Consider the following 14416-nt stretch of genomic DNA (forward strand, 5'->3'; position numbering starts at 1 on the left):
TATCCATGAGGTACAAGGAATCTTCTCCCTAGAATCCTAAAGAGGAGCATATCCCAGTGTCCAATCCCTGGCTCCCTTTTCTTCTCAGTTTAACATCCTTAAACTGTCATCTACGTGCAAAAGAGTTCCAAATGTCATCCCCAGATCACCTGAGAGCTAAACCCATGTGTCTATCTACTGAAGACCAGCAAAGAGATGGATGTATGTCCTTCCCACACTTCAAATAACAAATAGGATCAACACACGGGCAGCACTCACTCTGTGCCAGACACTGTGCTTGTACTTGACATTTGCTGTGTCACAAGTAACTTTACATATAGAGAGAACACACCCATCTCACGGTTCAAGTTCCCAAACTCTTCCACCTCCTTGATCATCAAACCGCAGTTAATGACTCTATGTTCCTTCCCTTCCCCCTCCTTCCCATCCAACAAGCTACTACATCCTGTCAATTCTGCCAATAAATTGTCTTGGTCTATGTATCTAGGCTTCCCCTTTCCACCTCTGGCCCAGACCGCTGCTTCCTTACCTTTTGCCCCAATCCTGATGCCACCACCAGAGTTCTCTGCTAAGAGCACAGATATCATCACTGCAATCTACCTCCTCAAAGCACAGGGCTTCTGGACATGGTTCCCGCCATCCCTCCATAAGCATGGGCCCCAGACCTGTACAAGCAAGGCACAGTGCTTGCAGCACCCCTTGCAGCTCGCCCAATATGTTGCGAGAGTCCTGACAGTATGTAGGCCCTTCCTCACCACACGGTGGGCTCCTAGAAGACACTCATCAGACTTCATTCACCTTGTCCGCCAGAGAGCACTCAGCACAATGCTGTGCATTTGGGAGGTACTCAATACATGCTTTCTCAAGTTACCTGATAGTCTTCTAGCATGTGCTCATATTATTCCAAAGAAGAAAAAGAACGTCTAAACATGTATGTAAACCCAGAACAAAGAAAAGTCTTTTTAAATCACCTAAATGACTTTAGAGTCTGTCTTCTATGACCGACTATATAGAGAAACATACATATTCTCTCAGAACTTACAGAAAGGTCAAACTCCTTCCCGAAAAAGCTTAAAAATATCTTGAAAATCACAAAAGTACTGATTTCCAATAGTTCAAAACCAAAATAAAATTCCCTGTTTACAAACAGAAAAACAGCTTTAGATGAGTCAAAGAATGATCTGGCAATCTTTTCATTTTATGATCTTCTGATGCCCGAATCAGCTGTCAGAACCACCAAACAATGACCTCTACAAGTTAGTATGATGAAAGGGGAAAGACCATATGGTTAAGTCAAATGTCCAACAAGTTGATAGAGAGCCAATAAAAACAAAACAGCATTGTGTGAACTGTGCCTATCAATGTGGAGGACACATCCGTTTATGTCTACTTTATTCTTTAAAGTTAACGCAATTTTAAAAGTAACTTCTACAGCATCTTTCTAAATTGATTATAAAGAGGTCATTGAAAAGGAAGCCCAGATTATTTTTCAGTGAATTAAGAGTCAAATCATTCTGAAAAGCATTAATTTGTAGAAATATAGAGGATGAAATTCTAAATGTTTTTATAACTCTCCCCCTCTGTTAACGTCACCATATTTCAAACACGTGTACATAAGTGTCCTTGTTTTCTTTCCCCCCAGAAGTCAAAACTCTGTTAAAGTTTTCCCAACCTACTCTTTAACCTGAAGTTAAGAACTGCTAAATTAATCATTACAAACCAGGGTTCACATTCAGGGAATCGAAATCATCTTATTAAGAGATTTTTAAAAAAGGACCATTGTTAATACTTAAAGAACCTCTGAGTTATCATAACTGAGGGTGGTCTGCCTGACAGCTCTATGACCCGACCCGCGTGACCACTCTCAGGCCCCACCTGAAGGGTTTTACACATTCATGAAAGTGATCCCTTGACAGTTTTAAAAAGGGGTAGAAGCAAACCTCCTCAACTTAATGGAATGGGGAAGAGTTTATATGAATCTTCTCCGTGGCCTCTTGAACTCTTTAGCCCCATGGTCCCCACCAGGGAAGTGTGAAAGGAACAGCAAAGCATAAAGTGCTCTAGGCCCCCAGAGACCACAGTCAGGGCCCAGTGGGCTGGAGACCGACCCGTGACACTTAAGTCCAGGCTGGCCTTGGAGGAAAGTTGGAGACCAACTTCCTCCGGGTGGGGGTGCGTCGGGAGATGGCCTGCACCGCCCCCCCACTCACCTGCGATTCATAGGCCGGACCCTCACGGCCACCTTGACCGATGCCATTGCTCATCCCGGCCGGGCCCGCGCGGGGCCCCACTTGCTCAGGTCCCAGCGGCCGCCAGCGACTCCCGCGACTCAGCCCGCTGCTCCCTCCCACTTCCCTCCTGGCCCCCACCCCTCTGCTCCTCGCCGGACCTGGCGTCCCGCGGCGGCCCCACCTGCCAGGCCACTGAGCATGCCCAGAGCGGCTCGGGCCCGCGTGATCCGTGCGCCCGGCTTGGCAGCTGCCGAGAAGCGCCGGGAGGCGGGGCCGGGCTGCCTGGGCGCCGCCGCCTGGAGTCGCGAAGTTGGGAAGGTCCCGCTGCAGGCAGGGGCCTGGAAGTCACCGAAGGCGTTTGGAGCTGAGTGACTTCAGGGAAGCTGGAACCCAACCTCATGCGCTGAAAAACTGAAGAGGAATGGAGGGCGAGGGGGGGGTTAGGGGGGCGGGTAAAGTCCCAGTAATTTAGGGCCAGAGCAAAGACCGCAGTCCTGTGGGACAAATTACTAAAAACACAGTGTTTCAGCCTTTAACAAGGACCTGGCTTTACCCCACAATGCAGGAGTTAGCTCATCCAATTTAGAGAGCAAGAAACAGGCACAGATTATCACGGTTTGTTAGTGGGGAACTCCTCTGGGGCTTTCTCCACTACTCTAAGTCTGTCCAAGTGTGTTTTGGATACTTCGATTCAGGGATACCGAGAAATGAACATAAAAAGAATACTAAATGTTTTAAATGCGGGCAAAAACATGTATTGGCTGAAATCAGACCTTAACTGGACTTTTTTGCACTTACAGTTTAGTTTTCATCATAAATGATTTAGGGGTGGGGACCACCCTCTCTTCAAGGATTAGATTAGGGCCTCTAGTATAAGTGAGGTCCTACTCAGCCTGTTGGAGCGACCCCCTCTCCTCTCCCTGAGGATGTAAATTCAGTCAGGCATGCAACTGGCGGATTTGTTCACACACACCCAAGAGCCCACCTGTGAGCCAGAGGATTCCCTAAGCCCAAACTAACCGAGGTATCAGCTCTGCCTTCCTCCTGCTGCCCCATTCAAGGCGGCTCAGCACAAACAGCCCACTCCACCCCCGCCACAAGAACCCACACTTAATGCCCCGCAGCTGAAGTCCCACTGAATACATTGCTCTCCGCCCCCCCGTCGAGATCCACTTGGGCCCCGCCCCCACGTCCCTAATGGGGCCACAAAGGGATGCTCTGCGCTCACTCCCTCCTGCTCACCATGGGCATACCACACCCGCAAGGGCACGCAGGAGCGGGCTGGAAGCGGCGCTAGTTCAAATGAAGGAGCAAGAACGGGTAAGGGGAGCGGGGGGAAGGGAGGGGCTGCTCCTCCAGGAAGCCAAGCTATAATGGAGGCTTCAAGGAGTAGAGGCTGAGCTCCTGGAGCCCTAGCTTCAACACTAGTTTTGGGAATCTCCACTCAGTTAGTAGGCGTCTCTGAGGCGTGTGCCTTACTGCAAATCAGGAACAACTCCATGGAGTTAGTTAATGCATTGAGATGATGCCTGCAAACGTGTAACCTACTCAGACAAGAAATCACTCTCTCATCAGCTTCCCTAGGGCCTCGCGGCTAGCCCAGAATCAGTGTCCTTGCTGGTGCAGGGCTGGGTGCGGATGTGACTACCCAGCTGCAGGAAAAGCCACGGCGCCAGATGACAGTGCGGGCTGGGCACGCGCAGTAGCCGGCTGGGTGGTGACGCTGGGAAGGAGCCGGTCTGGCGCCCACGTCGCCCAAATCAGGGGCGGGGCCCGCCTTATATGGGAGCTGCTTGGGGACAAACTGCGCGGATCGCCCTCGCTACACACCCGTGAGCTCCCACCACCTTCCTGTGTCGGGGGCCTCAGCTCTCGGAACAACCGAGATCCCTACACCGTGCAGATGCAGCCCTATTCTGAAAGGCAACAAATCAAACTTTGTAGGAGTTCTAGTTTACTGATTAAAGGGATTTTCTGTGTGGGGTTTTAGCGGTTGGTTATTGGGGAATTTTAATTCATCCGTTCGTTAATATATTTTAAGCATTTTACACGTGCCTATCACCTTCCCCTCCCCCCCTCCTCCGGTCCTTCTTTGACATTGTCGTTGGACACAAAGACCATCCTAGACCCACAGACACATTAGACCCCCGAACAGCGCACCTGGAGATTTTGAATAGGAAGGAGGCAGTAGGGCCTGAACTCAAGATGGGATGGAACATACTGTGTACACTTAACCAGAGAATGTTTCTAATGGAGAGTGAAAGAAGTTTTTGAAAGGGAAGATTAATTCTGAGGGGTTAGCTCGTCTTTACTGTGCATACTCTCAAGCGCTTTGCAAACTTTAATGCTTATATGAATCACCTGGGGATTCTGGTTTGGCAGATCTGGGATGAAGTCTGAGATGCTGCATTTCAAACAGGTTCCTGGTCTTGTGGATGCTGCCGGTCTGCGACCCACACTTGAGACGGGCAAGGGGTTAGTGATCTCTAAACAGTGTGGGAGCTTTGAAATATTGGCAGTGAAAAATACTCCGGGTCTTAATCCAGAGTCCGAGGGTCGGTGCATCGTATTCAGGGGTTCGTATCAATTATGTATCCTGGCCTAAAAGCCCAAAATTTAGCGACTTAAAACACCCACCATTTATTACTTCTCACGGTTCTGTGGGTTGCTGGTCTAACCTGGGCTAACAACTTACGACGTCAGGGGCTGGAGACTGGACCCAATTAGCCTGTGCCTCTTCTTTTCATCCTCAGAAAGCTTAGAGCAGTTTTCTTTGTTTGGCAAGGTAGCCTTCTGGGAGGGCAAACGCAATGACTGCTGGAGTCCAGTTTGCTCGTGTCCCAATGGCCAAAAGCAGCAAGTTTAGCATCAGGGTGAGAGATGTCACCCACTTGGAGGGACTACTCTTGGAAGCCACTAAAGTTATAAATCTTCCACAAGGTCCATGAACTTAGATGAGGGAAAAAAAATACATCTATAATAGGCTCTGAGTAAAATATAGTAATTTTAGTAATATCAGAGGTTTTGACACCTTTAGAAATCACAGATATTTTTGTGTTAAATTAGTATTGCTGCAGCTTCCTGGGACTGAACTTTTCATTAATTATTACTTTGAAATTGGGGTAGTCATTAGACTGACACTAAATGTTATTTTGTTATTTCATATAGCCATATGTTACTCTATCACAAATTTATTTTTTCTTATATCTTGATAATTGTATTTCATTATAACTGATTTTCCTTTTAAGCCCATATATTTTATTTTATGCATTTTAAAATTTTATTCTGGAAATGTTGTTTTCACCAGACAATCAAAAGTGTCTGTGGCACAAAAAAGTTTAAGAACCCATATTTTAGAAATTTTTTTGGACGAATGAATGGCATTTCTATTTTTCAACAAAAACATTGATTAGTGATGGAAAGAAAAAAAGATTCTGAGGCCTGGGTTAAAACCTTAATGGTATTAAATGAGACTGGAGTATTAATCCAGTCACCGATAAGGTGTGTGTGTATTATTTTTATTTTGTTTGCTTGTTTTGATGTAGTTTATTTGGGCCTTCATTTATTGTAGAATTCTTCTTTTTCTAATGTTTAGTCATCTCATTACTTCCAAATAGTTGTGATTTAAACTCCCTCAGTCTTAGCTTCTTCAACTCAAAGTGAGATAGCACTGAAATAAAATGTTCACTTCACCTCTAGATTTTTTTTTTTTTTTAATTGGGGAATATGGGAAAACAGCGTGATTTTCCAGGACTCATCAGCTCCATGTCAAGTCATTGTTTTCAATCTAGTTATGGAGGGCGCAGCTCAGCTCCAGGTCAAATCATTGTTTTCAATCTAGTTGTGGAGGGCACAGCTCACTGGCCCATGTGGGGATCAAACTGGCAACTTGGTGTTATGAGCACCGTGCTCCATCCACTGATACAATCGGCTGCCCACCTCAAGATATTTGAATCAGATTCACCAATAGCCAATGATTTAATCTATGGTGACTAAGTAATGGAGCCTCCATAAAGAACCCTAACTGAAGGGGTTTGGAGAGCTTCTGAGCTGGATGAACATGTGGAGGTTCAGAGAGGGTGGTTGGTGTGCCTGGAGAGGGCACGGAAGCTCCGAGCCCCTTCCCACATGTGCATATCTTGCCCTAGCATCTCTCCCATCTGGCCATTCCTGAGTTGTATCTTTTATAGTAAGCAAACTGTTTCCTTGAGTTCTATGAACCATGCTAACAAATTATTGAACCCAAGGAAGGGTTCTGGGAACCTCCAATTTATAGACTGTCAGTCAGAAGCACAGGTGACAACCTGAACTTGCTATTGGCATCTGAAGAGGGGGCAAATTGCGTAGGACTGAACCCTTAACCTGTGGGATTTAACACTATTTCTAGGTAGGTAGTGTCAGAATTCAGTTAAATTGTAGGGCACCCAGCTGATGTTGGAGAATCAATGGATGTGGGGAAAAACACCCACACTTTTGGTGACCAGAAGTGAAGTAATGTGTGCGTAGCTTTCAAGGCTACTGGGAAAAACTGAATTACCACCTCCTGGTCAAGTACTCCGAGCCACCCTTACATCACAACAGCATCGTCAGGAGAGAGTGGCACAGCCTGATCTCAGAAAACAAAACAGGAAAAAGAAGATCCAAAGTGTATGTGAGGAATATTCTTGATAATGCAATCAAAGCCAAGATTGACACTCCTCTTCCAGGAGGAAGACAATCACCAGAGGCTACTTGTGGGGCTGATGGTGTCTGAACTAAAAGACCGTCTTTTGAGACACCTACAGGGCATAGAAAAGAAGAAAATTGAACAGATGGCTCTGGATTATGTTTCAAAATTGCTGGATCTCATTTGCCAAGTACTGGAAACCAGTTAGAGGAAACATAATCTTCATCCCTGGGTTCTCCACTTTAATAGGCAGGCTAGTGTTGCTGAATTTGCAGTCTTCCACATCATGACCAGGATTTTGGAAGCTACTAACAATTTGTTTTTATCTCTGTCTCCTGTTCCAGAGGAGAACTCAAAAAGACCACCTTGCTGCTGCCATTCCTCTAGACTCCATTCTTTGATTCAGCTGAGCTGATGGTAGAATCTAGTGCTTGACGAGGATTGTGCTGAATGGAGTGTTAAACCATTGGGTTTATTCCTGCTCTGTGCTCCAACACACTTCAGGGAAATGTTCTGTTCTCACCAGTAATGGTGACCCAACCATGCTCTGACCTCTAAGAAGAATGGGATGCAGGGCTGTTGGCAGCTAATGTCACTTTAAAGATATACATTTTTAGACAGTGCTGGAATCATGGGGGAAGAGACGCTCTATTTCCGTTGGGGTGCTGATGGGATATGATGTCATCCTATGGCGGTTGGTGGCCATCTTGCTTTCATAAAGGGAAAGACCACCTGAGAATGATGCCAGCACAGAGGAAAGGAGGCAAACAGGTCAGGGGAGATGATTTCTGTTGACATCATCGAGCGCCCAGGAAGGAGAATCTCTCACAGAAGCCTCCGTGGACTTCCTGTAATATCTCATTGGCCAAAACTGGCTCATGAGTCCTTGCGTCATCCAATCACTTGCAGGGGGTTTGGAGGAGGGGGTGGTTGCCATAACCAGCTTGGACCAACTGTGATTCCTTCAAATTGAGCATCCACAGGAAGAAGGCAGCATGTGTGCTATGTGAGCAAGCAACACCATCCTGCCACAAAGGAGAAATGGACAAGGGAGCTGAGGGTTCAAAGCCAAGGGAACAGAAGACCAAGAGGGTACAACATGCAAAGGTGCAGAGTTGTGCCAATTAAATCCAAGTATTACATCACTACACGCTCCTCAAACTGGAGGATACAAAACAAGAGTACCCAATACATCTTTCTGAAGCAAGACATTTATTGAAAGGCTTGGAAAACCAAGAACTTTAATAAGAACCATCCCCTCACCACAGAGCAGGGGATAGAAGAAGCGCCCCAGGAAAAACAGTCCAGTCTCTGAAGTTTCACCCAGCTGGCGGCCGAAGTGGTGGACCTGCAGTGACGGTGGTCCCTCCTCTTGTCTGCCAGGGAGCTGCAGGCCATCCTCCAAAGAGATGCTTCTGAAGGTCCCTGCGATGCTGGATGCCACGGCGATGCCGGTTACCCTGGATGGGAATCCCATGCAGAGAATGCCACGGCACTTTGCACACCTCTGTTGTCCACTGGACCAAGTCCTCTCGCCCACGGCTCCTTGCACACACCTTATGTATTTCTTGTACTGCTGCCACCTGCAATTTGCTTCCAGCCTCTCGCCGATCCCTCCCACCATGTGGTCGGGCTCCCTGGACCTCAGCTTCATCCAGTTCAGCCTTTAAAATGCAGGGAGCCCGGCTTGACCTCTCTGGAGTCTTGTTCTAGCCCTGCCTTTGCCATCCAAAATCTAAAGGAGCTTTACCTGACTGTGTTTGCAGTACCCCTTCTTAGGAGGCAGACAGAAGACCTTTCTTAAGAAGTTCAAGCACCTCTTAGACACCTGCTGCCAGCCCAGCTTGATTTCTTCTGCGTTTCCACTGCTGCTGGTGGTGCTGTGACTGGAGAGAGAGTCCTCAGGGTGACATTGGGGGACTGTGCTAATGATGGCAGTGCTGGAACCAGGGCTGAGCTCGGAAGTGGCGGTCTTGGATCCTGGTCTGTGCTCAGGAATGGCGGTCCTGAAGTCTGGTCTGTGCTCAGGAGTGGCGGTCCTGGAGCCTGGTCTGTGCACGACAGTGGCGGTCGTGGAGCCACAGCTGGGCTCTGGAGTGGCAGTCTTGGATCCCATGCTAGATGGAGTTGGGGGGTGGTCCTGGACTCAGAAATGGTGGTGCTCTACTCTAGGATGGCTGTAGGACCAGCAGACTCTTGGGCCTTCTGCCCTGGCTCATTGTCCATAGGCTGCTGCTCTGCCTGCTAGGAACCGGACCACTCGGATTGAACCTTCTGGGCTGGGGAGGGACTGCGGCTCTGGAATCAGGAGGATGGAAGGGCTTTGCCTTGATGGTGTGATACTGGAGTGTTTTTTTTTTGTGTGTGTAAGATACAGTACATGGCCATGATGTCATTGTATGTTTTGTTTGACAAAGTGTCCTTGATGTCTTCCCAGTGAAAGCCCAGATTAACCATCTTTTCTATTACTCAGGGGTCTATGGCTCAACGTAAGGCTTCAGTTCTTCCTCTTGGCCCACATTTAGCCAAGGATCTGGGATGATATCCTTCAGATTTTCTCTCTGCTCAGGGTTGAGGGTTAGCAGTTTTTTTGGAAGTTTTCCACTTCAATGCATAGATAGGATGGCACCACATACTGCCCGCTGACTACCTTCTGCCGCAGCTCTCCCCAGTCCATTGCCTTGAAAGAGACAGTGTTCGTGAGCATCTTGTACCGCAGCACTCCCAGGCTCCAGATGTCCACAGCACGACCTTCATATGTTTGGCCCAGGAACAGTTCTGGGGCTGCATACATGGGACTGCCACAAAATGTGCTGAGTTGATGGACATCAAAAAATGTGCCAAGTCCAAAGTCTGCAAGTTTAGCATTTACCTGAGTGTCTAACGGCACATTTTTGTGGCTTCAGGTCCCTGTGAGCAATGCCCTTCTCGTGGCAGTAGTGCACTGCTGACACCAGCTGCTGGAAGACGCCGCGGGCCTTGTCCTCCGACATGCGGCCGTGGTCATAAAGGTAGCGCAGCATGTCCCCTCGGGGCACCAGCTCCATGACTAGGAAGAGGGATTCTGCAATGCTGATCACATGGAATAGTTGGACGATGTTAGCATGCTTCAAGTCTGCCATGCAGTGGACTTCTTGCAGCAGTGATCTGCGCATTCCATAGAAGACCCGTTGGTCAATGATTTTCACAGCCACCTTCAACTCCATGAGAATGTGCTTGCCCAACACTACCTTGGCAAAGGTGCCCTTACCGATGGTTCCCTGGAGCTCGTAATAGGCACTGTGGGGCTCCTGGTCAACAAGGATGTCTGTAAAGTCATGTAACATGTTGACCTGCTAACTAGGCTCACTGACGATACTAACTATAGTCTCCAACTGCACTAATAAACAATAACTATACTAACTACGCTGACTAAATATACTAACTATATCAACAATACTACTGTGCTAATAAACAATAATAACTATACTAACTACGCTGACTAAATATACTATCAATATTACTAACTGTGCTAATAAACAATAACTATGCTAACTACATTGACTATACTAACTGTACTAGCAATGCTAACTAAAAGTTTTAAAGAAAAACAGAAAAAATACTGAAAAAGAAAAAATAAGAAAACACAAAATTGAGAAAATTAAAATAAAAGAATGAGGATGAAAAGAACAAAAGCAAAATGAGAAAAGAGAGCAAAGAAAAATAAGAACAAGGAAAAGAAAAAGAAAAACGAGACAAAGAAAACAAGAATGAAGGGAAAAAATAAAACTGGGGATGAAGAAGAAGAAAACAAGCTAAAAGGTCCAAGTCCAACAGGTCACCACAAATCAGCTTCTGGACTATAATGGACAGAAAACTCAGCCCAGCCAGAGCCTTATATAGCAGCTTTGGGTAATTTCATCACACTGGTGCTTTTTGAGCTCAGAGCCAGAAACTGACCATATATGGCTAAGGATAAACTACAGTGATTTTTCTGTTTTGGGTTTAAAGACCCCTTTACTCTGAAAAAAAGGGAGGATCCCAAAGAAATTTTTGTTTATATGAAATATTAAAGACTTTATTAGACTTTATTTACTTTATTAGAATTTAAAGTCTGTAGGATGCTTTAAAAAAAAAAAAGAAAGAAAGAAAGACGTGTATTAGAATGTTTTTCCAGGGGTGGATAGTGTTGCATTTTGAAAAGCCTCTAAGATGATTTGTTTCCACTCCCTTAGCCAAAAAATGGTGCTGCCCTTTGAGAAGCACTACTTGGGTGTATAATAAAGTAACTTTTTATGTCAAATGTTCATTTAAAAGATATCTACAAGCAAGTGTTCTTTAAAACCACCTTGTGCTTATTAATACGGTAGCTTAGCTGAAAATACTCAGAAAATACATTCAGGTATGTATTCATTTTGGATACCTTCAGTTTTTTTGTTTGTTTGTTTGTTTTGTTTTTAAATAAATGGAAACTTGTTAAATGTGAAAACAAAGATATTTGAATCATCTTGAAATACAGTTATCAGGAAAAAAAAAACTATATCCCTATCAGCTATACACACAGCTACATATTTTTTCCCTTGCCTCTGAGGAATAAAATTGATTGACTTTCTCACAAGCATGATTTTAAAAAACCTTAATAAACAGCAGACTGGCACACTTAAATTGGAACAAAGGCTACACCGACATCTCAGAAACCCATCTATTTTCCTATGTGCTAAAAGTACTGACGTCAAGCATTATATCACACAGTACACTTAATATCTCCTTGTTGGGGTACCTTACACCACAGGACTTAAGATGAATTCAGGAGCTATAAAGCCAATAAACAAATATAAGTATTCTCCTGTTTTTCAAACAAATGTATAATTGTATCAGAGACAGAAGTCATAGATATCAAATCCAAACCCAGAATCATTTTCATTTTCCAAGTAATAAAATGTAAAGGTAAATTCAGGTTCTTCTAAAATACTAAATATTAAAAGCAAAGATAATTTGAAAAAGCGTACTTTGGGGCCTGAGAATAAAATCTGTGCTCCAAAGTAACAATAAACATAATCAGAAAAGTCATACATTACTATTTTTGCCGCAAAGCCATAGGTAGGTATCTGAATGCCAGCTTTCTTTCACATCAGAAGTGAATAAAGAAATCACAGCACTTTCAAATTAATAGAAACTAACACCCTATATCTTAGTCATTTTATACAAAGATTAAAAAAAAAAAGATTGTTTTCAATTGCGTGTAACTAGACCTATGGTCACAAATAGTTCAGAATTGATGGACTTTATAGTCTCTGTGGCAGTATTTCAACTTGAGAAACAACATTTAGCTGAAGCAGTGGAGAAAAGATTTGTGGATGAATTGGTTTTGGATATGGGCCTTGCAGGAGGGATGGAATTCGAACCCCAAGATGGGTAACAGGGGCAGGCAGTTAGCTCAGTTGATCAGAGTGCAGTGCTCTTACAACAAGGTTGCCAATTCGGTCCCCACATGGGCCACTGTGAGCTGCGCCCTCCACAACTAGATTGAAACAACTACTTGACTTGGAGCTGATGGGTCCTGGAAAAATACAATAAAAAAAAAAAAGGATGGCCGGGTGGCTCAGTTGGTTAGAATGCGAGCTCTTGACAACAAGTTTGCCGATTGGATTCCCACATGGGCCAGTGAAATGCGCCCTCCACAACTAGATTGAAAACAATGGCTTGAGCTTGGAGCTGAGGCACCAGTGGGCGACTGGTTGGCTCAGTGTTTGAAGCTCGGTGCTCATAACACCAAGGTTGCTGGTTCGATTCCCACATGGGCCAGTGAACTGCGCCCTCCACAACTAGCCTGAACACAATGACTTGTCTTGGAATTGAGCTGCGCTCCCCCCCACAACTAAATTGAAAAACAATGACTAGACATCCTGGAAAAACATACTGTTCCCTAATATTCCCCAATAAAAAAGCAAAAATAAAACCAAAAAATCTTTTTAAAAAAATAGCTATAAATTCTTCCCCTCTCTGTACTTATACCTTGCAATGTCACTTTGATATAGGATTCTGGTGTCTGGTGCTCAGAGATCTGGTGCCCAGAGATTGTGGTCTCATGTATCTGAAGAATAAGAATCCTTATTCAGAGGAGAGGTAGAGGAGCAAAGATTTTTATTAAAGCGAAAGTACAGCTGTCTTACAGGAGGGGATACCAAAACTGGGATGCCCTCTGGCTAAGGCAAAACACTCTTACTTTTATACTTTTTCTTGCATGCTTGGGAAAGGGAGTTGGCATCTTCTGATGGATTTTGTCTGTTAGATTTTCTCTGTTTGTCCAGCCTGAAGGGATTTACGAAATTACGCCTTTATCCCCAGAGCGCAATTACATTGTTGCCCCAGAGCAAATGAGTCATTTCAGAACCTGGAGTTCCAAGATATGGCTGCCTTTGTTTATTCTACCAGGGACTTCCCTGTTTACCTCACAAAATGCTAACTAACCTGTACCAAATTTGCAATGACCCTCAGTCAGGGGTGGGAGTCCGTTTCTCCTTTTCTTTAATATGGTTGGCCTTGTAACTTGCCCATAGAATGCAGCAGAATTAACTTGGTTATTTCCAAACCTAGGCCTCAGCAGGCCTTGCATGCTCCAGAACTCCTGCTGCTGTCATGTGAGCAAGCCCAGGCTAGCCTGTTGAATGATGGTGTGATCCAGGCAAACCCAGTGCCACAGCTAATAGCCAGCCAACCACCAGACCTGGGAGTGGGGCCACATAACACAAGCCAGCCCCAGGCAACATGCTAGCTGATCACAGATGTATGAGTCAGGGCAGCCCAGGATGACAGAACCCATCCAGACCCACAGAACCACCAAGATGACTTGTAGACTGAATGAGAGCAGAATATGCTACCCCAAAGTATGCCTCTATGGGGTAAGAATTATTTTGAACTGAAGGCAATTAAGAAGCAGCAAACACCAAAAGAGCTCTTTGCCCCACCCACCTACCTAAAAGCAGAACACAAATTTCTCTTTGTAAAGGTGTTCTTCCCTTTTCTCCCATACCAGGAGAGGAACAACTACTACTAGAAACAGAAAGTCAGCACACCTTACTAAAATAACCCTTATCTTCCATTCGTTTCCCCCATATAGTTACCACAATTTACTGCCCCTAGAAGCCAAAACCCTTTTCCTTCGTCTAATCACGCCTCTACTTTTGTTGCCCTTAGTTAAAATGGTATACAAGCACCCAGGTCTAATCCTTTTGGGTGTTTTCATTTCTTTTCTCTGATGTCCCTCATGTGCATATGAAATAAACCCTTTCTCCTGTTAACCTTTCTTTTGTTGGTTTAATTTGCATGCTCCAGGTAGAGCCTAAAGGAAAAGATTTTTTTTCCTCTTTAACAAGACTCATGAGCAATAAACCAATGGTTGTTGTTTAAGCCATTTGGTTTTGGCTATGTGTGTGTGTTATTGCTTGCATTAAAATGCATTCCATTTCATACAATGAGAAAGGTTTTAGATTGATATGGCAATTCAAGAGCCTTCTTAATTATATAGAAATATGAGTAA

General features: G+C 45.0%; 1 protein-coding gene across 6 annotated transcripts in view; it reads right to left on the bottom strand.

Annotated features, from left to right (window-relative positions):
* The window catches only part of KIF16B (kinesin family member 16B), a 289212-nt gene extending 286781 nt beyond the window's left edge, over window positions 1-2431 (bottom strand). For 2 of the 6 annotated variants that reach the window (XM_033094522.1, XM_033094519.1), the window contains exon 1: window positions 2211-2431. In XM_033094522.1, coding sequence (XP_032950413.1) covers window positions 2211-2257 — 47 coding nt within the window. In that variant the 5' untranslated portion in view covers window positions 2258-2431. The remainder of the gene's footprint in view (window positions 1-2210) is intronic. The other 4 variants (XM_033094524.1, XM_033094521.1, XM_033094523.1 and 1 more) reach the window with 4 other exon arrangements.
* Between the last annotated feature and the right edge of the window lie 11985 nt (window positions 2432-14416).

This window comes from Rhinolophus ferrumequinum, chromosome 23, assembly GCF_004115265.2.
Source record: "Rhinolophus ferrumequinum isolate MPI-CBG mRhiFer1 chromosome 23, mRhiFer1_v1.p, whole genome shotgun sequence".
NCBI classification, from domain to species: Eukaryota; Metazoa; Chordata; class Mammalia; order Chiroptera; family Rhinolophidae; genus Rhinolophus; species Rhinolophus ferrumequinum.